Source organism: Pimephales promelas, chromosome 19, assembly GCF_988280905.1.
Source record: "Pimephales promelas chromosome 19, fPimPro1.hap1.1, whole genome shotgun sequence".
Classification (NCBI taxonomy): Eukaryota; Metazoa; Chordata; class Actinopteri; order Cypriniformes; family Leuciscidae; genus Pimephales; species Pimephales promelas.
In genome coordinates, this window is record NC_142787.1 from 29,141,130 (window position 1) to 29,163,619 (window position 22,490).

At 37.7% G+C, this 22,490-nt stretch overlaps 2 protein-coding genes and 1 long non-coding RNA gene across 5 annotated transcripts; 1 reads left to right on the forward strand and 2 right to left on the reverse strand.

The window, feature by feature from the left end:
* Positions 1–397: 397 nt before the first annotated feature.
* On the forward strand, positions 398–16,615 carry LOC120494559 (uncharacterized). The gene is made up of 5 exons (XR_016147541.1): positions 398–1,085; positions 8,638–8,908; positions 8,994–9,105; positions 12,399–12,600; positions 14,381–16,615. It is a non-coding gene; the product is annotated as an uncharacterized LOC120494559 (long non-coding RNA).
* serpinf1 (serpin peptidase inhibitor, clade F (alpha-2 antiplasmin, pigment epithelium derived factor), member 1) lies at positions 7,215–14,470 on the reverse strand. Of its 2 annotated transcripts, none has more exons than XM_039693778.2 (8): positions 14,350–14,470; positions 13,388–13,451; positions 13,118–13,307; positions 12,828–12,983; positions 11,917–12,120; positions 11,638–11,777; positions 8,990–9,200; positions 7,215–8,887 (listed from the first exon to the last, which is right to left on the reverse strand). In XM_039693778.2, the coding sequence occupies exons 2-8, from the start codon at positions 13,448–13,450 to the stop codon at positions 8,622–8,624; spliced, it is 1,230 nt and encodes a 409-aa protein (XP_039549712.2). In that variant the 5' UTR covers position 13,451; positions 14,350–14,470; the 3' UTR covers positions 7,215–8,621. The 2 variants fall into 2 exon arrangements, with proteins under 2 accessions (XP_039549712.2, XP_088979579.1); XM_089123453.1 differs by lacking the exon at positions 14,350–14,470 and adding an exon at positions 13,982–14,343.
* serpinf2a (serpin peptidase inhibitor, clade F (alpha-2 antiplasmin, pigment epithelium derived factor), member 2a) lies at positions 16,036–20,766 on the reverse strand. Of its 2 annotated transcripts, none has more exons than XM_039693776.2 (8): positions 20,695–20,766; positions 19,297–19,368; positions 19,009–19,201; positions 18,771–18,914; positions 18,423–18,611; positions 17,266–17,408; positions 16,939–17,143; positions 16,036–16,785 (listed from the first exon to the last, which is right to left on the reverse strand). In XM_039693776.2, the coding sequence occupies exons 1-8, from the start codon at positions 20,695–20,697 to the stop codon at positions 16,340–16,342; spliced, it is 1,395 nt and encodes a 464-aa protein (XP_039549710.2). In that variant the 5' UTR covers positions 20,698–20,766; the 3' UTR covers positions 16,036–16,339. The 2 variants fall into 2 exon arrangements, with proteins under 2 accessions (XP_039549710.2, XP_039549711.2); XM_039693777.2 differs by lacking the exon at positions 20,695–20,766 and adding an exon at positions 20,155–20,263.
* Between the last annotated feature and the right edge of the window lie 1,724 nt (positions 20,767–22,490).

Genomic DNA, 22,490 nt, shown 5'->3' on the forward strand with positions numbered 1-22,490 from the left:
AACTGAATCAGTTCAATGTTACGCCAGAAGCGATTGCTTGCGTGTGATGGTAAAACGATATAAATACTGTTCGTTTTCTCACACAAACCGCTCGTTTCGTGTCTTAGGCCATCAATGTGTACTTACATTTACGAGTCATTAAAGGGTTAGTTCACCCAAAAATGAAAATTCTGTCAGTATTTACTCGCCCTCATGTTGTTCCAACCCCGTAAGACCTTCGTTCATCTTCGGAACACAAATTAAGATATTTAAGATATTAAGATCGCTCCTGCATACAGTCCATAGGCTTCTTGAGGGACTGGCTCTTGCTGTCCTCGAAAAGTCATTAAAGACATCGTTAAAATAGTCCAAGTGACTACAGGGGCTCAATCTTAAGTTTATCAAACGACGAGAACACTTTTGTGCGCAAAAAAACAACAAAAATAACGACTTTATTTCAACTATTCGTTTATTTCTCCCTCTGCGCGAGTCAGGTTACTAGTTTAATAGCGTAAGCTTCTGTTATTGTACGTCACACGCATCACACACACATGACCAGCGTCGGCCAATAGTGAGCCTACGTGTGACGTAGCTCTACGCAATCACACTACGTTAACTGACTTACAGGCTCATGGAGAAGGAAGTGAATAGTTGAAATAAAGTCGTTATTTTTGTTGTTTTTTTGCGCACAAAAGTGTTCTCGTCGTTTGATAAACTTAAGATTGAGCCCCTGTAGTCACTTGGACTATTTTAACGATGTCTTTAATGACTTTGCGGGGACAGCAAGAGCCAGTACCTCAAGAAGCCTATGGACTGTATGCAGGAGCGATCTTAATATCTTAAATATCTTAATTTGTGTTCCGAAGATGAACGAAGGTCTTACGGGGTTGGAACAACATGAGGGTGAGTAAATACTGACAGAATTTTCATTTTTGGGTGAACTAACCCTTTAAATCATGTTTAATTTTGACTTCTCTGTGCATGCTTTTTGGTGGACCCCCTTAGCCTCCAGTGTATGACTGATAGACAACAACGGTTTGACCAAAAAATGTCAAAATTGAAAATACTGTGGAAACAAAGACACCTACATCTTGGATCCCCTTGAGGTAAGCTAAAACATATCAAAAATTAATTTCAAAGTGAACTATCCCTGTAAAGCAGTGTTTCCCAACCCTGTTCCTGGCGGCACACCAACACTGCACGTATTCTTTGTCTCCCCAATCAAACACACCTGATTCAACTCATCAGCTCATTAACCCATTTGATTATGAGCTGATGAGTTGAATCAGGTGTGTTTGATAAGAGAGACAAAGAATACGCACAGTGTTGGTGTGCCGCCAGGAACAGTGTTGGGAAACACTGCTCTAAAGGGACTTGGTAAGCAGCTAAGGCTGCCATGTACACCTTTAGTGTGGAGGGGTACAGACCTGCCGAGAAACGCTCCTGCACTGCAACCATAGGGCAGATAACTGGGTCCAGCTGGCGCTCTCCGCACCAGGAAGTGAACAATATCCACTTCAAGGTGTAGAGTTTCCTTGTGGGGGGAGCTCTGGAGTGGAGGATGGTCTCATAAAACCTGTTGCGAGACCTGAACTGGACCCCCTCAGAGGCCAAGCCCAAAGTTTCCACAATTCTGGGCGGGTTTGAATGATCAAAGAAAAAGTCACAATTCCAGAGACTCTCCTCATGTGTTTGCAATTTGAATGTAGGCTAATGATGTATTTGAAAGTTAATGGCTAAACATACCTTTACAAAAGTTAACAATGTTGCAGACAGCATTGAATAAATAAACTTTCGTCAGGTTAGATATCAAACCTCTTCATCTAAACCTCTAAACACATATATGAGCTTAATATGCAGAGACGACCATTTACATGTATTAATTTAGCCGAAGCTTTTATCCAAATCGACTTACAATTGCTATATACGTCAGAGGTCGCACGGCTCTGGAGCAACTGGGGTTAAGTGTCTTGCTCAGGGACACATTGGTGTCTCACAGTGGATTTGAAGCCCTAAGGCATGCGTCTTATCCACTGCGCCATCACCACCACCATTTGGAAGACATTTGTAGGCTAAAACGCTTAAAATGGGTAAACTCTTTCACATGGCTCTGTTCATGGCTTTCACATTTCTCTGTTTATTTGAGGGATCAAGGATTGGTTGGTTAGCAGGGTTGCCAAGTACTCTGTTTTCCAAAATAATAGCAGAACAGCTTGAAGCGAAAGTTGCGATATTTCGCTCTTGGCGTGTTTATATAAACGTTTATATAAACATTTAGTTTTTTGGTTGTTGGTTGTTGTTTTTTCCGAACAAAAAAAAAATATGTAGGGTGGGACTTGATTTTGTCCTTCGGGAATTGGCCATGGAAAAAAACATGTTTAGCCTACATCTGTAGTGTTTTCACCCTTTCACGTGTAAGCGTTTTTCTTAACCCTAGTGGTTAATTTCAATGGAACTGTATCAACATTGAACTGACTTCAGCTGAACAACGACACTAGAGCTGCTGTACAGCCGAAAAACAATCGTTTTCCTGTTATCACTTTAAAGCTTCTTTAAAACAGCCTGTATTGGAACCGGGAACACGTCCCCTAAATCCTGATGTACTTCGTACATCATAAGAAGGATGGCGTCTACGCTAATATTAGTCTCTCTGTTTATCCGGAGGGACCCTCAACTCATCCTTAAAGGGGACATATCATGCAAAATCCACTTTTTTACCCCTTAATTTAGCCCCCCATTTTGTTGTATATTTGGAGTGTTTAGAAGTACAGAAAAGATGAAATTATTCTCTTCAGGTCCTTCGATTATATCTTTATATTCTGTTTTGGTCATATTTTTCAGCCTGTTCAGATTTTTCTGTTCTCTATGACGTTTTTTGGACTATCACGTCTCCGTATTTGCAGCGGAACGGACAAATAAGGACATTGACTACCGGTCTAACACTTCGAGCCATCCACCATTATTATTTCTCGCTCTGATTTTGTAGTCCGAGCTCAATGATGCAGAAGTTACGAGAGGGCAAGTCAAAATGTTCGGTTGTTGGATGTAGTGACCTGAAGCACTTCAAGGATCCTCACATCAACAACCTCCGCCAGTATAAAGAAGGGTTTGCCGATCGACTTCGTCTGAATGAGGGGTAAATTCCTGCTATCATTTAAGCTGCTGTGTTTTCTGATGCTTTTCTAAACGTAAGTTATCATATGAAGAGTTCAGATGCAAAAGCCTCTAAGTGCCATTTGAAATTTTCTTCTAAAATGATCATTTTTATCAAACGATTACCTATTAATTGTCATTTAAGTGAAATTACTGAACTTAAATATACAAGCTTGATAAAATGGTCATTTTAGAAGAAAATTTCAAATGGCATTTAGAGGCTTTTGCATCTGAACTCTTCATATTATTGTCAATACAGATTTTTAGTGGTAAGATTAGACCGTAGTCATTTATTTTGTCAGCGTGCTTGTTTTAACAAGAGAAATAGTCGACTTTCACTAATAACACAACATAGTTAACTTAACGTTACATACCCCTGCATCCACATGAAGACGTTGTTCTGCAGGTTCGTCGTCGTCTTTTTCAACTCGCTCGCTCTGGCTCGAATATGTAAGGTTTGATGGACAAGTCTTGCGTTGTTGACATTTTGTTAACGAGTGACTAAAAATGTTCTTTGAAGCTATAGTATATAATCGTATATCTCTAATCAAAATACAATAATGGCCGAACACGGGGAGTTGAACCGACCGTGAACTCATCGACCTGGAGAGCGGGCGGGGAAAGACGCAACTCCATTTTATTTAAAGGGGCCGCTTTGAAACGGGTCGCTCACAGACGCACATCAGAAAAGGGGCTTGTGGAGCTATAATAATGAGGAATTCAGACCCAAGCATTGCAGTTATGCTTTATATAGACCACAAATGTATGATTTATAAGTAAAAATGAATGATTTAAAAGCATGATGTGTACCCTTTAAGTGCCGGCCTCATCGACACGACAGCCATCGGCGCTGATCCTCAACAACTCGACTCCATATCGGCTTAATTACTTTGTCTTTCAAATAGATGAAATTAACAAATACTCTAAATGTTCCGATCCAATCTAACTTGTAAAGCTGCCCGAATCACACACTGTTCCTTCGTTGGCTAGAGAAGAACTGGCCCCCAACTGAGTCTTGTTCCTCCCAATGTTTTTATCTCCATTCTGTCCCTGATGGAGTTTTGGTTCCTTGCCACTGTTGCCTTGGCTTTTGGCTTGCTTATTTGGGGACATTTAATATTCATGTAATGATCTGCCTTACTTAAGGTGGACATTAATGCAATTTTCTTCAAGAAACAAACTTCTTGTATTATTTTCATGTTTTCACCGTGAAGCTGCTTTGATACAATCTGTATTGTATAAAACGCTATGAATAAAGGTCACTTGACTTGACCTACTTGGCTGTTAGCATCCTGACCAACAGTGTTCCCAAATGTTTTCAGAGTATGACTGACATTATCCAGCAGTCCAAAGAGTCATTAGATTTATAATCTCCCTAAATTGGCAATACTGCTGACCAACATGAATTTAAATCTGAATTTAGCAACAATGGCTCAACCAATGTTGTGATTTTGCGGCGAGACTATATTTAAACAATGGAGGAGGGTTCAGAAACCACTTTGAAAACAGTAATTTGGTGTAAATTTATGGTGACAATAAAGGGGTGGTGATGGCGCAGTGGATAAGACAAATGAGAGACCCGGGTTCGGATTCACTGAGACACCAATGTGTCCCTGAGCAAGACACTTAACCCTTAGTTGCTCCAGAGGCATGCGACCTCTGACATATATAGCAATTGTAAGTCGCTTTGGATAAAAGCGTCAGCTAAAATGAATAAATGTAAATGTAGAGTATGACACAACAACACTGACACAACCCATTGAACTTCTTGTTCATTAACATGGCAGGTTTTACTGTATTTATTTTTATTTTATTTTTAAATCCAGGATTTATGCATAAATAGACACTTAAAAGTATGTCAGCACAACAACACTGACACAACCCATTGAACTTCTTGTTCATTAACATGGCAGGTTTTACTGTATTTATTTTTATTTATTTTTTCAAATCCAGGATTTATGCATAAATAGACACTTAAAAGTATGTCAGCTCCCTTTCACCCAGAAAACAAGTAATGCAACACATGCAGGGGAACTTCCGTCAGATGAAAGAGAAAAGTGAAAAAGCACTGCTGTACATTGTTTGCTCATCAAAAAAAGGGAAAGCTCACATTTGCCCTAGAAATCTCATGCTTGGGTTTACCTCTGGTAACTTGCATAAGATCGGACCAATGCCAAATACTTAAAAGAAATTTAGCTCTGATCACTTCCTTAATGCTAAAGTGTTTTTCTTTCTCTTCTTATATCTCAGGTAACCATTCACGGGTTGATTTCACCAAATATAAAAAATAAAAATCCCTGCTTAAAAAAAAAACCCCAGCATAGTGATTGTTCCTACAAACATGGTCTTTCTGGTGAAGTTGGTTTACCTTTTTTTTTTTTATATAAAACCAGTAATTTAGATAAGTTATCTTGTTGGCTGATTTTTATTTTTGGAACACAGCTTTTTAACTAAGCTATCCAGACCGTTTCCTTCCTTCATCCTGTTGCGAAAGAGTTCACGAGGAGTTTCCTGTGTTTCCCGTTCACAGAAGGTTTCCTTGTTACTGAGACATTCCAAGGTCAAAGCAAAAATGTTCATGTCAAGAGGGTGAAATCAAATTTTGACTCTTGCTATGAATTATATTCCTTAACTTAAAAATATGTATAGGCTGTTAGAATGACATATGGACAGCCCAAGTATGTATATAGGCTTGTATAGTACATAATATAGTACATTCAAAGTATGAAGTTGAAAACTTTTTTTTTTACAAATTATAAAGTACATAATGAGAAAAAAATTCACAAACTATATTTATATATAGACTAAAACAGCCATTTAAATAATGCATTGGTTTTGTCTGAATGTTTTATGATTACCGTCCTTATGGCACCATCCATTGGTTGTAAAAGGCATTACAGACATGGCACTAAAGAAATTTAATACAGGCTAAACAGCAACAAGCCCTGGCCCATTCTCTTATGTTCTTCAGGACCAAGTTTTTGAATCACTGTTTTAAAGTCTGTTAAAATGCATTGAGGTAGGTTTCTTCTCTGAAACCTTTAGAGTTCATCTCAGTACATGTGTTTAGAGGTTTTACAATCCTGCAGATGTGTGCTCTGATGCACAGGCTGCGTGTATTTTTTTAAAACTCAAAACCATGCATGACATTGCAGTAGAGTGTGAGAACACACATGCATTGATAAGATCAAGAAAAATACATAATAACATGTAGGAATAGGTAGAAAAGGAAAATGACCAAACTAGATATAGGGGATGTTGAGCTTTGCTCAAAAATTACAAGTTTGGGCAGTTCAGTTCAATGTTTGTTTAATGAATGAATTCATTGTTCCCACCATTTCACAAGCTTGTAGAAAGCTGTCCAGAGAGTTCTGGGGAAAAGATCTTTTAATTTCCAGAACAAACACACTGAAAAAAACACACACTTTTCTTTGCACAAATATTTTTAAAAGTAAATTTTACATATGCAATTAAGTAAACTCTACTTAATTAAGTGAAAGTAACAAAGAAAATAAGTAATTTTAACTTGGCTAGTAAAAGGTTGAGTGATATCTATTTAGTTGAAGTTTCCTTTACAATACGTTTCACTATATTCAACAATATAACATTGAATTAAACGCCCCTTTTTAAGTATATGCTTTATTAAATATCTATTGTATTAATTACTTAGATGTTTCTATGTCATTATTTACTGAACTGTCTTCCAACTAACTTTTAAGTCTTCAAAATGAAGCTGACTTGCAAGGTAAAGTAAAACCCTTTGAAAAAAATTGTGATAACTGCAATTCAGTAAGTCCCATTTTCAGTCTTTCTAATTCAAATCAGTTCAACATCTTTTGAGTGTGAAGCCAGAAGAAGATAGATTATCTGTACTAAAATTGTCATGCTAGCAATTCATCGCCCTTGCCTTCAGTGGTTTGAATCCTCACACAAACAAAAACTGAATTTAGGATTGTGGATTAATCAGGATTATTTAAATTCAAACCAAATAGTTACTAAGAAACAGTGTTTGCAATTGTTCTATCTACCTGTCATTTCATTAGTTAAAGGATTTGAATAAAAAAATTCAAGGGACAAGAAGATACTGATTGCATTTTTTTTATTATTTTTTTATTTACTTTTTATTTTAGCAATAGCCAACATACTATACACATTGAGAATAATCTTGCTGGTAGTAAATGCACATATGGGAATGTCAACTGAACTTAATTTGAAATTAATTTAAACATTGCTGAGGGACTAAAGTCATAAGTCAGATGTAGCCTATAGAACACTCAACATGTATCGATACATGTATCAACACAAATGTTACACAAAATATGATTGCCATTACAACATGCTTTTGAGATTTCATTAAAAAAAAACATAACAGCTGTTCATACAATTTCATAAACAACATAGCACCTGTTAATACACGAGGGATTGTGAACGTGTGAAAAGTTTGTCCGATTTATGAGTGTCAAATCCTTATGTGGCAGAACGAATTTAGATTACATGGCTAAGAACATCTGAGTCTATCAATAAAATATCCTTAATAAAAAGCACAAATGGACCATACCATCATAAGTATAGCTTGACCTATGAATTTTGTACTGTACACATAAGGGCTTTTGCACCAGAGGAACCTTTTCATAGTTCCTATAACTATTGGCAGAAGTACCCTGATTTTGGCACGTTTACACCACAGGAACTAGGAACGATTTTAGTTCTAGGAACTCATTTTGGAAGAACAAATTTAGCCCCTACTTCAGATTAGGGTCTAAAACTACCGGAAATACCAGTGATGTTAACGTACACTGATTGGCCGAATGCACACGAAACCCTTTTTTTAAGCAGTGTAAACGCAGATTATAGCCTATATATTTACTCCAAAAACTAACTCCACGAACATGGAAAATAGTGATAGATTGGCCTCTTAACCTTTACGCTGAGGAGAAAATTCATTCAACACTACTTTGAGGGGACCAAGGGGACGAGATTTCTCATTTCTGCTCAGCTAGCAACACTGGACATCAAGCACACGGTATACGCTAATAACTTTTCATATACTGTCTTTGTATAACAGTTCTCTAATAACGTATTTGACAGATAGTAAAATAATAAAGACTGAGAATGCGGGATCAGACATTTTTAGCGCCGTCAAAATAAAGGTCCGCCGCACCGGCAAAATAAAAGTCACAACAAGCGCGGCTTTATGTCACTTCAGAGTACCTACCATATTTATGTCACTTCAGAGTACCTGCTGGCAGGAAAATGTTCCTAAGGGAACCATTAGTTCTCCCTTCTGACTAGTTCCAAGAACTAAGTTTCTAGTACCCGGTGCGAAAGCCCCTAAAGTTTGCATTGATGGTTTTTGCTTGAAATGCCCATGTAATTGCAGATATGTAAAATATTTATTTCTTGTTAATAGATTTGGGCAAAAATTAGCACATATAAAAGTCGCTGGTCTCTCATTTGTTTGTTTTTATGAATGTATGTGCATGTCTTTCTCATACCCTTTTCAAGTCACTTGGGTTCAGCACTTTCCCAATGAAAAGAAGTGCCCCTGATGGCTCATCCCTGACTAGAAAGAGGAAAGGCCGGTCCACGCGATACGTTAGAGCCAGTGATTGGCCTTTGGCAGTGGGGGTGTTGCTGGCATACTCTGCACCCTCTGGAGCCGTCTCCAGCACAACCATATGTTGGACGCCATTTAACTTGACTGGCTGACTGGTGATTTTGATAAGGTCCGTCTCTGCCAACCATTCAGACAGACCTGAAAAAAGAAAAATGATTGGTAACTATTTACAGAAACAATTTAAGAAAAAAAATTGATTAGCTATTAGCTAACAAAAACTGTGGATGTGTTGTGTCTCACCCAGGTCCGAGAGGGAAGACAGCAGGTCGGTCCTGTAGCTGAGTTTGATAACGGGAAGAGTAAGCAGCACCTGCACTGCGTGGAGGGTATTGGAAAGGTCCTGGACAAACTCAGCTGTAAGTGCTTCCTCTATTAGAGTCAGATTCTGAGTCACTTCATCGGGCAAGAAGAAATACATGCTCACTCCATCCACCATAGGAACCTGGGCTATCTGTATGAGATGAGCACATAGAAAATCACATAAAAAAATAGAAACTCCATTTCCAATTCTGACATTGTGCTCTCATATTTGTTGCATGACTTAATCAATGCAACACAAAAGGAGTAATCAGAGATGTATAGTAACGAAGTAGAACTACTTAAGTACTGTACTTAAGTACTAAAATGCTGTATCTGTACTCTACTAGAGTATTGTTTTTTTTCCTCATACTTCTACTTTTACTTCAGTAGATATTTTCGATGAATTTAATACTTTTACTTTAATTTTTTTTTTAATGTTCTGCTAGTTACTCGTTACAATTATAAAAATTTTACGAATCATTCGTTGCAAGTTGGCTTTCATGCTGCCTAAATCACATGCCAGTTTTATAGGGTAATGGTATTGATTGACACACACATTGACAACTAATGCAGGGGTTGTCCTGCAATGACATTTTTTTTTTTGGGCGGCCGCCAAAGCAAATTTGTATCCCGCCAAAGCGCCTTATTTGATTGCTAGTTCAAACTTTTGACTGCTTTCTTTAATAATTACATGACACAATACTTGTACTTTTAGTACTTAAGTAGTGAATTTTTAAATAAACTACTTGCAATACTTAAGTACAAAAAATGTTGAATACTTTAGTACTTCTACTTAAGTGTGGTGCTTAAAGAGCACTTCAACTTCTACTCAAGTCACTTATTTGATAGAGCACTTGTACTTTTACTCAAGTCCAGGTTTATAGTACTTTATACATCTCTGGGAGTAATATAGGAGATGCTGGCTGTTCTTCTTCTTTTTTTTTTAATCGCTTTTATTGCTGATGCTGACAGGACTTGCTACAAGCAAGTAAAGCCAAGTGTATGTCATAGAAAATCCCCCAGGGGCAGGTAACAAACTAGATGACAAAGGTGATGATGTTCTGATCCTGTTTATTCAACCCGATCTCACGACCAAATCGTACGAATTCGACGAATGATTATAAAGTGGCTAATTCGTAACAATTCATACAACCTCACTCGTACGAATTAGTACGATTTTGCTAAATCGTACATATTTTACGAATTGGCCAATTCATATAAATTCGTAAGAATGACCTAACTCTTACCCCGCCCCTAAACCTACCCATCACGTGGGTTTAGACAAATCGTACGAATTCGTACGAGCGAGGTCGTACGAATTAGACACTTTTTAATCATTCGTCGAATTTGTACGAATTGGTCTTGAGATAGCGTAGGTTTATTCGAAAAGTATTTTGTTTGTAGTGATTTGATTAATTAAATTGGCAACTGCTTGTGACAACCATTCATATTAGCGCTATAAAACACTCCATTCTGCAGATTATGGCATTATTAGCAAGAATGAATATGCCATTAGATCAATGAATGAGGGCATTACTCATGATTAGCCCGGATTCACCTCATATTGTGACATACAGTAGGCTAAATACATTTTTGGGCCCCCACTATACCCCTGACCCCAGTAGCTTACATATTTGCTAACATTGCTATTTGAATTAGCTAAACATGCTGCTGCTGTATCTTACTTTACAAGTAACATGCCAGCAATGCTTTGACAGCTGCTTATTTCCTAAGAAATTCACTCTAAAGCGTTAAAACGGGACTGATAAAATAATAGATCATTGTTTGATGTATGGTTATAAGGAATTAATAAAGCAGACCACGCAATATGCATTGCGATATAACATAAGAAAGACCGTTCACTTATCTTAAATGATGGAATTCAGAGGATTTCTGAAAGCACGCTGCAACAGCTACAGAAAATGCTGACCAGTATTTGAAGGTAGAGCAGCAAGCCCATTGGCTACTGATACAGCAGGAACCAATCAGCTGTGCCCTATAGAGAATGATGTGATTGCAAGCAGATTGAGTTAAGGACCCATCAGCCTGCACCATCTAGAGTTTCATGACAGAACTTTATAAATAGATATCATCAAAGTTACTATCATGTGCGCTCTGTTTTGTATGAGGAACTCTATATTGTATGAGGAACAGTCCTCCATCTTCAACCCTATTTCCACATGTTCAAAATCCATCACAGCTCACTGATTTAGTAAGATTATAGGCAGATAATCTTACCAGGTAGGGGCAGACGTTTTTTCGCCCCTACCTGGCCGAACCAATTTGATTCATTTTTTAAAACCCAAAAATATTTGTATCGGTATCGGCCTTCAAAATCCTTTATCGGTCGGGCTCTAGTTCTGTCGTCTGTCGGTGCACCATTTGGAGAACGCCAAATGTGTTTTGTTCAGTTCATGGTCTGTTCTTGTCGGTTGTTTTGTTCATGTTTTTCTAGTCCAGAGTTTTCTGTTTATCTTGTTATTTTGAGTTTGTGTTTAATAAAATAACCGCTGTGCTTAGATCCTGCCCTTTTTTGATCCCTCCAACCACTGACATTTGTACATGCATAATACAACAGGCACTGATACCGTGCAGCCAAGGTCAGGGTCAATACCCATCTTCACTGGGTAATTCTCCTGCTCCATCATGGGAATGAGAGTTGGCGCTTCTCCATCTCTTTGGAAGTTCTCCAACTTATTAGCTTTGCTGAACCTAGTTATCCATTTACCTGCAAAAAAAGTCAATAAAAAGCACTCAAATCACTGCTGGGAGATACATCTCAAACACTTAGTGAAGATTCATTTTCAATGTCACAATTAACCATTAGCTCTCAATTAAAAAAGTGTTTTGAATCAGAGGCCATTTACCATTGAAGGAGGCAGCTCCGACAGGCAGCACGGATATTTTACGAGAAAGAGGGGAAGGAACAACTTGTTCCACTTTTCCACCAGTCTGCTGTTTGAACCAATCATTAACAATCTTGAGGTCCCGCGCTCCACCTGCAAGAGTTTGAGGCCGGACCCCATATTGCTTCTCTACACTGTTGAGGTATTCCAGCCTGAGACGGAGTTCTGAAACGCACAGGGATGAAAGAACACACTCTTTCTCTTGTACAACAGCACTTTAGGGTCACAGAAACAAAATTTAAGATTACAAGAGTTATGAGTTAAAAATATGAGAATAAAGTCCTTAATAAATCGTATTGGTACAACTTTCACTCAATGAATGACTCAATGGTTTGACTTTTTATGATTTTTTTCATTATTCTCAAAATGTTACAACTTTATTTTCATATTGATAAGACTTACATGAATATTATTCTTGTATTTCTGTGGCTTTAATCTAATAGGTTTCTCAAAATTCTCAGAAAGACCCTTATTCATCGTCTGGTGTCGTTTAAAGCCCATTGAAGCTGCCCTGAAACGGTCATTTGGACCTTGAACCGTTTGGTTCCCAATGAAGTCCATTATATGGAGAAAATCCTGGAATGTTTTCATCAAAAACCTTAATTTCTTTTCGACTGAAGAAAGAAAGACATGGATGACATGGGGGTGAGTAAATTTTTTTGTTTTAAAGTGAACTACTCCTTTAATTTAACAAATATTATGACTTGAATCTTGTATCGCTACGATTTTATTCCCGTGTAATTTTAACTTTGTTCTCAAAATATTATTTTATTCTCATAATCTGAGATTTTTTTTTGTTTACGTGGCACAAAAATGCTGTCATACTCTTGAACACATGCAAATACACCTATTTCAAAATGACAAACACCCACTTCTAGCCAAAAGGATCCGTTCTGCTGACTTGAAGCCTTTGGCAGGTGCCCTGAGTGAGGAGAGAAGGTCTCTCAGCGTGTCATGGAGCTGACTGTCTTGCAGGGTGTGATAGCGGAGGGCCCTGTAAATCTGTTTCTCTGCTCGTTCAGATGCCCCTATGACAGATAATACCAAATTTAAGAACTCTTTCAGTTAAGAATTAAAGCTGGCTGAACTCAAGCCTTAAAAATTGGGTGATTGGCCCCACAGCAAGAAAAGCATAACCTTCCATAGTGGAGCAGAGCCTCACCCATTGAAAGCTGCGTGAATGCTGCTGAGATACTCGTGGGAGACAGGAAGACGCTGGCCTTGGGGTCACGTGCTGCCAGCTGACGGAACAGGTTGTAGCCAAAATCAGAGGTTGCGGCAGCCAGCTTGGTGCGTGGTGTGGTAAAAAGTTCAACCACCTCTTCCTCACCTTCAGGCTCCTCTCTATCTGTCTGTAGCAGATTGGACAGTTACAGACAGTGAAATGACATAAGAAGAGAACGCATCTGAGGACTCGTGAAGTACTACTTACCAACTGAGCATGTGAGAGGGAGAGAAGACTCCATAAACCAAACAGCAGGACTACCTTCCTCATCCTAATAAATACAAAGACAGAAGCTGTGAATCAATGATGGCAACTCTTGCTTATCATCTGGAGAGAAAAAAAGAAAGAAATCTTGACAGCAACCTCTTGATAACAATTTTGTTTACCACCAGTATAGCAATACGATTAGATAAACTGATTTGTGTTATTGAACAGTATGACCGAATAGTAATAATAATAAATATCTACGTAATACTATAAATAGAGCCATTCAAAATAATCTTTCTTTATTACTAAAAGTGTTTGGTCTAAATTATTATTTTATAATAAAATGGAAAATATAAGTTAACACCACATCATTTGCATTAAACTTGAACAGGTTCAAGAATTGTTCCAGCAGCAGTTTCCAACAAGGCCTAAAACTTCCCAACGTTCCTTCAGCACATCTGGTTGACATTATACTTTCTTGCTGAGTTCTTGTTCATCAATGGAAAAAAAAAAAACCCTAACACTAATATTTTCACATTCATCTAAATGGCTCCCTCACTGCATCTGCCACGCAGTAAAAAAGCTGAGCATTACTCCATATCCACTGGGCTGAGCTTCACATTCCACACAATCTGAAAAAGACATATTTGTGAAACTTTGCATGCAGCAATAAATAAATAAATAATAATCTTTAGGAGGAAAGATATGGAAATTATAGGCTATAGCAGTTTTGTTACACTCTTTTTTTAATAGAAGATTCCAATCCCCAAAATCAAACGAGATGTTTTGTTTATAATACAATATGATGCATTTACAAACAACCAGAACAGTCCTATTAAAGAAGAGAAGAACTCTGTCGCTACAAACATAAATAAATAATAATAATAATAGATTTTACAATGTATGAAATAACTGTGTTTCTAAGATTACAACACGTATAGTGATTTTTAAAATGGTCTGACCTGTTTTCTACTCCACTGTCGTCTCGTGCAGATTTCAGCACACAGCTGTCTTCGTCAACTGTGCTCGAGCAGACGCATCAGCAGTGTTTCAGTGAGGAATCCCAGAATCCCGCCCTTTGCTGACGCTAGAAGGTGGTCTGAAACTTCTGAGGAGATAGTGGTGAGGATGGACTCGAGTCTCGATTCTTTTCCGGTCACCAAAAGATTTGTTCGGATTCGTACTGATCTTTGACAACATGTGACAACGAAACAAAATATCAGTTTCAGTGCACGATTTCTTCTTTTAAAAAATTCCCGAACGAAACTTATTTATTTATTTTATTTTATTGCAGTTAAGTTATTACTTTTTTTGTCGACAGGTCAAAGGCTTCAGAACCATTTACTAGCATTAGAAGAAAAAAAAACTCTCGTTTCGTTTACTTTTAGCTTTTTATTTCTACTGAAAAACAGACTCCAATTACTATATTAGGCTTACATTTATTTATTTTTTCTCGGATAGTTTTATATTTTAGCTTTATACTGTAGCAATGTAATTATATGTGCAATTGTTAATCTGCACGTTTAGCTTGTTTTCAAATGACGTCACGCCACTGCGTTGCCATGGCGCGAAATACAAGTGGAGGGCAGGAAGTGATTCCTGTATTTAGAACTATAACAAACTCAAAATGCCTCTATTTTGACTCATTTATTGAGTTGAATTTATATTCATTGACTTGAATCGATAAAACCACAAGGAGTTTTTATCGTGTACCAAAAGTTGTTGTTCATAAGGGGGGAAAATGCAAGAAATTGATCGAAAAACTCTGGAAAAAAGGCTTGCAAACCTATGTCTGCGGTCAGGAGGAGCTGAATGGGAAAATGCCCGTGTGTGTAACCTTAGTGATCACTTCGTCAAAGGTGAGTTAATACAACTTAAGTGACTACGTTTCCGAAATTTGTAAAGTCAAAGTATGTCAGTCTGTAAGATGAGGTAGCTAGTTGCTGATATCTACCGCCTCGATGGCAGGAAAATATTTCAATTCAGTTGAAAAATCGCTCCTCTTCATAACGTAAGGATCACGTCCAACATATGTTTGATTTGTGGAAACTGAAATGGAAGCCCAAATCTTACCTAATTCAGACTAAAACACATCTATTTAGCCTCATATACTGACTTTATATGTAGGTCATTCTTTTTTCTTTTTTTTTAGGAAAAGCACTTAATTACCATTGTTTGTCATACACTTGCAATGAAGCTAAAAATATAAACAACTACATCATTATGATGATATCCTATATTTTTACAATAAAACTGGTGACAAACATGTCTTCTAATATCCTCAGTTGTTTCGTATACAGAGCTGCATCGAACACATTTGTAAATTACTTACCTTTAACTCATTGTACGAGTTCACTCTAATACACGTGTTTTATGCTGCTGATTGGACTGCAGTTCTGACACCCACCAAACAAGAGCATACGTATATCTCAAACCACGTTGCACACCGGTGCACGCCATTTCCAGGAAACATGACGTCCATTGCAAAACGTTGCGCACGGTTTTGAACTTGAACATGCCCCTGGTTTACATTTACACAGGTCCCTACTTGATTCTGATTGGTCAATTGTGGCACTAATGGAAAAATATTTCAAAGTAATGGCTGTTTGTCAGCATCAACACACTATAAAATAATTTCAACTCAAATGTTTCATGTCCATATATTTATTTAATTTGGCAAATAGCCATGCAATACCCTAAAAAAATGTAATCAATCAATCAGTATATGCCTGTTCACCCTGTCTGAGGTTGTTTTGCAGTAGTGACCGAATGACTAGACATTATCCTTACATAAATCTTAGTCAGGGTAGATGCCATTGAACAGCCACATTTTTCATTCAAACTCAAATTGGCATCCATCAATCATAGGGCAGGCCATTAACAGCAACACCCTGTATTTCACATTACAGTTGTCAAAACAGGTTCTGTGATATGGACAGATCCATCTTCTCATTAGTTCCCATCCTCCATCTCCTGATGTCCAAGGAACTGCTGAGGAACTGTGTCCTTCCACATATTTAACATGTAACTTAGCATATTTTCCCTATGTGGACCATCATTTAGAGTCCCATCGCTCAAGGGGACTTTGTTTGGCTTCATGCTGCTTTCAGTTTCAGTTTTTGGGTCATCACTTTGTTCCATTGTCTCTCCAGGGTTAGGGTTGGTAACAATACCCAGGAAGAGAGGCGTGTAAGAGGCATCATCCACCAGTGCGAAGATGAACGGCATGTTGACTGCAAAAGTAGGAACTGTACGTACTAGAGTAACAGCGGTCGCAGCTGAAGCCTCAGCCCCCTCCTCGCTCAGCTCCATGCTTGAGGCATGTTGTACACCCGAAACCACTAATGCACCTGGTGAGATTCTGGATAAATCAGGCCCAGTAAACAGCAAACCCAGACCTAAATGAAATAGATGAGTGTGGGTGACAGTTCTTTTTAACTGAATTATTAATTAAATAATTATTCACATCAACTTCATGTAGACCAAAGGACAGATTTTACCAAATGTCAATCAAGAACATGTAGATTTAGCCCCCTTTTTTTTTATCTTACCCATGCTTGTGAGTGCTTGTCGCAGATCCTGCTTGAACTCAAGTTTGAATTTGGGTAATTTCACATGCATGGACTTCTCACTTTGAAACTGTTTATAAAGGTCCGATATGTTGAGCTTGGCGGCCGTGTTTGACAGATTTCCAGGCATTGGCATTGGCATTACCACCAGAAGACTCATATTTCCTTGAAAAGGAAACCTTGCAACCTAAAGGCAGTGTGAATATAAAACCAAATCAAAAGTCTCTATCTACAGGCTTTTGGCTAAATTCAAAACAAAATACTGATCCATTCCAATTTCGATACAAAATTACAAAACGGATAGATTACCTGAGTGCCGTCTTCTCTATCTACAAACATGCTGAGTGGATATTTGGATCCCATCATCATGTCCACTTTTACAGAGGTTTTTTTGTCAATGTAAAAGATATCCTTTACAGTGAACTTGGAATCAAAACGGGATTGCCACTCTCCTAAGAGAAAAGACATGCTTAGTTGCTTATTTTGACATTGTTTCATATGTCTTTTAAAACTTATAATAAAGTCAAATTTATTTTAATGACTGCAAAATGTCATGTGGTGTAACCTTCAAGGTAAAAAGTAATAAAGTCTCAGGGTTACATTTGTTACCCGGTTCTTGAGATGGGAACAAGACGCTGTATCATTGCGTTGGCACTGTGGGAACGGCTTCAGCATGATCCGAGGTCTGAAGCATGTTTCAAATCTCTCAAATCCTATAGGCCGATGGAAGTCAGGCGACAAAGCGTACACTCTTAGAAGGTTCTATCAGTGCTACGTATTTGGAACCCCTAAAAGGTTCTATACACTCTTAAAAAAAGGATTCCTCTGGGTTCTATATAGAACCCTGGGGTTCCTTGCTTGGCCAATAGAACCTTTTACAAAAAAAAATGGTTCTATATAGAACCATTTTGGAGTTCCATATATGAAGCGGGGGATGGAACCATTTCTGGTTCTAAATAGAACCATTTCTTCTAAGAGTGTAGTGCAAGACCATAAAAGTCTTGGGAGACAGATCATGAGAAAGGGGAACACCCATCTCAAGCTCAGCTTAACCAATTCAACCTGCAATCCTGATGATCAAAGCTGCCGCACTGCTTCGGTAAACATGGAACTCGAACCATGGGGCACAGATGACTGACTCTCATTCGTGACGTACTTGCCCTTTTATGGTTTTGATGGTTCGCTACGCTTTCTCACCTGACCTCTGTAAGCCAATAGGTTTGGAGTGATTTCACACATGCTTCAGACACCGGTGCACACTTAAGGCGTTCCCATAGCATCAATGCAATGAAGCAGCATCTAAGTTCCCTCAAAAGGGAACACATTTTCCTTGCACCTTGAATACATTTTGAGTGTACCTTGAGTGTCCACATTTTAATCATTTTCAAAAAGAAAATTAACATAATGTTAATGATCCTTCTGTTATATATTTTATCTAAGTTATGACAGCTTAAATGCAGACCAACCTTTAAAATGAATGGCGTTTATCAACATTAGAGCAACGTTAGGTGGTAGACTGGATATAAAGTTGGTTATGTGACCTTTGGTGGCTTCCTCCACCCATCGATTGACTTCTTCAATGGAGGTCAAATGTGCAGGTTTGGATTTGTACAGGTTCATAGCTCTGTCCACAAAGTCCTGGTTCACCCTGAAACCTTCACAAAGACAAAAGCAACTACAGAATCTACAAAAAGCACAAGTAACCCCTTCAAAAGTTGCAAATTACATTAGCACATGGTTTGTTCTAAACCTCAAGCTCAAAATAATCTTCCAGTAACGTCAGGTTTAGCTTGATCAAACCATCAGTTTTTCACCTGGTATGAGGTAGAGACGAGAAGCCATCTTGACAGCCTTGGCGGTTAGTTGTTCTTGGAGACAGCTTAAGGTTTCATGAAAATTCGGCACCTCCTTTGCCTGGAGAATTTCCAACAACTTCTCTTCTGTCTTGTTCCTTGAACCTAATGATTTTAAATGAATAAAAACAACATAACATTTTATAAAATCACCCTTTGCATGATTGGCAATGATTTGTTTGTGTTTGTGTATGCTGACCTAAAGCAAGCTCGGCAAGCGTGAGAGAAATACTCAGAGGTGATATGATTATATTCGGTTGCTCAGACCCAGGCTGTAGTTTTTCTAAAAGCGCCAATCCTAGTTTAGCCACTGAACCACCAACTGCTCGTTGAGCCTCCAGGCTTAAGGCATCGTTGCAATTCCCTTTGCCATAGTCTGTTTCATTAGAAGCCTGGATTGAAGAGAAAAATATTGTAAAAAAGACTGTGTGCTTTCTCAAAGAACTAGAGTGGAATTGAGCAAGATTTAATATCTCTAGTATCTTACCATCATTCCAAACCTACAGAAACAGAGCAATATAAGCACTAAAAGGCAGTGCTTCATGTTCTTATTTTTGGCCTGGAAGACACAGAACAGATCAAAATATCTTCAGATGTTTTTACTCCACAATAATTAGAAACATGTCATTGCACAACATGTCATTAGAACATCATTGTATGTGATTCCACACAAAGTATCCAGGGACAGGCAAATACATACAAAGGTAAAGATCTCACCACATACATTGTAATGTAACACTAAACTATATCCTCATTATGCAATATATATTTAGTAATTTCTTTTTAATTACCGGTTTATAGTTTTTTAGGTTTTTGGCATTCACTGCGACATGAATAAAAGTGGATGCAAATTAGACATTTTGCTCCTTGTTACCATTGTTGAGTTTGCATGCCAAGTATTTTTTTTCTTTTTTGACAACCCTTCAAGTTTCGCAGAAACAAAAACACAAATAGCACAACACAAGAGTAAATAGAAAAATGCCGCCAAGCCAGCAGTAAAAAAAAAAAATGTTTCGGTTTGTTTAATTCAGTGTCAGTTGTCTTAGACAATATCTTCATAAAATTTTTCATGTCAACACATAAAAAGCATACGATGACACGTGCTACACCTTAAAATATACACATTTTATACCTTTTGTTGACACTTTATGATGTTATTCATATAATGTGTAAATTATTATATTTTAAATTAAGTGATTTGAGATAATTTAGCACAATTTGATATGCAAAAACAAACTTTTACATTTATCATAGCTTGTTTATACCTTGCACACATGTGTTTCAGATTATTCATGAGTTAAGCTACAGATGACGATGAAAAATGCAGGCAAAAAGATAAACTTACTACGATTTTGACAGGAAAGTGGTGATAAATACAAGGAGAGTGAATGATGTAGATCCAGAACAGATGACTGGAGTCGAATGCTCTCAGACACTGTGCTGCTGGTTAATGTTTCATCATCCACTGACTTCTGTCACCATTTAGTTTTAAATGTAAATATTAATATATGTGACCCTATGTCAAGGATCCCACCAAATCACGACCAAAACAGAGATTAATCAGTTTGTGATAGAAATCCAAAACTGTTATTTCACTAAAATAAAAAAATAAAAATAAATAGGAAGTAAAAACAATAATTTAGTTGTTTGTTAAATGAGATTGTGTCCAAGGACAAACAATATCAAAATTAATCTTATTTTCAATTATATAAAAAGAATGAACAAACATAAGGCATTGCACTAAAACACATGTCAATTCCCTGACCATAAAAAATGAACAAACAACAATTAGTTAATGATCAAACTTATATAAATAGATTATCTCTAGCTAACTTTGATAGTCTTTGGTGTAATTATATGCATCTAATACTTTAGAGTGACAAACCATTTATTGCAAAGTTTCCAGGATGTTATTAAATCCTTCTATCACAACTAGAATTTGCAATGTTTGCAAGTAGTTTCAAAAGCCTTAAATGGACTTTATTTGTCCAGTGTACCCTGTACTGTTCCAGCAGTCCACCTACACAAAACCTTGAATTCTCACTCCCGCCCCGTTAGACTCAATGCCCACTATACTAATCTAGAACAAGGCCCCAACCTGCAAAAAGTCATTAATGGTTATTAAAATATTTGTAACTTTTGGTAGTTAAATCAATGATCACAATTAATAAGATCTTAAAAGTATCACAAATATATTTCTGTACCATTTTAGATATATACTGTAATATTACACTACACAAAATTAATGAGAGAATCTGTCCGTCATTGATGCTTAAATTAACCCAATAGAACCCAGCATACAACAGTAGTGTAACTTATGTCCAATTGCACTAATGCCCAATAGCTGTGTGATTTTGTAGCTAGATGCTTTAGAATGGTAAAATGAGGACATTGAAAATGTCATGCACTACATAGGAGTCTAGAGGGCGCCACAGCTAAACAAATAGACATCTGAAGACTGTGGGAACCCTCGTCTAGATATCCTCTGTATATAACCACTGCGCATTTTGCCGTCTCATAATGTGCACTAGTCACTTAACACTAGTCAAAACGTCCAAACCATGGACACAGTGATACACTGGTCCTGAGAAATCTCGGGAAATTTTAACATTGTGATTTCCAGGTCATGAAAAATCATAGAAATAAAAAATGATGATTTCTTCTAGTGAAATATGGAATAGTTTTGCTCAGTAATGCTTAGCAAAATATTTCAGCGGCATATTGGACTCTTTTTTGTTGTTGTCACAATCTAGTTTTGTTTTCATCCCGACCCAATTAATGGGCCCTCCATGTGTGGCCCTCCACGGGGACCTTCCTGACAGGATGTTAAAGGGTTAGTTCACCCAAAAATGAAAATTAAGTCATTAATTACTCACCCCCATGCTGTTCCAACCCCGTAAGACCTTCGTTCACAAATAAAGATTTTTTTGATTGAATCTGAGAGCTGGATCACTCTTCCATTGGCTTCCTAAGGGAATGGCTCTTGACGGCCCATAAAGTCATTAAAGAAAAGGTTTAAATATTCCATGTGCCTACAGCGGCTCAATTATAAGTTTATCAAGCGACGAGACTACTTTTTGTGCGAAAAAAACATAAATAACGGCTTTATTCGACTATTCCAGTACTTCCTTATTGGCGCATGCGCGAGAACTGAGACGAGGACGTTCTCATTCGACCACTTCTTGTAACCGGCTGCTCACCGCTTAGGAGTTTTACCGCCACCTACCGTATAAGATGATAATAAGGCACACTGTCGTTTTTTGAGAAGATTAAAGGCTTTTAAGTGCACCTTATAGTGCGGAAAATACGCAAATTGAAAAGCGTATGTACAGCGCGCATCTTCCTCTGCTTGTAAACAGAAAGTTTTGCGCTTCCAGCTATATCAGCACATCATCTTATACGGTAGGTGGCGGTAAAACTCCTAAGCGGTGAGCAGCCGGTAACAAGAAGTAGACGAATGAGAACGTCCATGGAATAGTGGAATTAAGTCGTTATTTATGTTTTTTTCGCACAAAAAGTATTCTCGTCGCTTGATAAACTTATAATTGAGCCGCTGTAGGCACATGGAACATTTAAACATTTTCTTTAATGACTTTATGGGCCGTCAAGAGCCAGTCCCTTAGGCAGTCTATGGAAGAGTGATCCAGCTCTCAGATTAAATCAAAAATATCTTTATTTGTG

Bases quoted from the DNA above. Each gene is read 5' to 3' on its own strand.
- serpinf1 (XM_089123453.1), bottom strand. The intron at 12,121-12,827 runs GTGGGTGTTTGT...TGTGCGTTTCAG, and splicing joins ACGGATCCTTTTGGCTAGAA to AACTCCGTCTCAGGCTGGAA. The intron at 9,201-11,637 runs GTATCAGTGCCT...CATCTCATACAG, and splicing joins ACCCTGACCTTGGCTGCACG to ATAGCCCAGGTTCCTATGGT.
- serpinf2a (XM_039693776.2), bottom strand. The intron at 17,144-17,265 runs GTAATCTATCCG...CACTGCCTTTAG, and splicing joins ATAGAGAAGACGGCACTCAG to GTTGCAAGGTTTCCTTTTCA. The intron at 16,786-16,938 runs GTAAGATAAAAA...TATTTCATTTAG, and splicing joins ACAAGCACTCACAAGCATGG to GTCTGGGTTTGCTGTTTACT.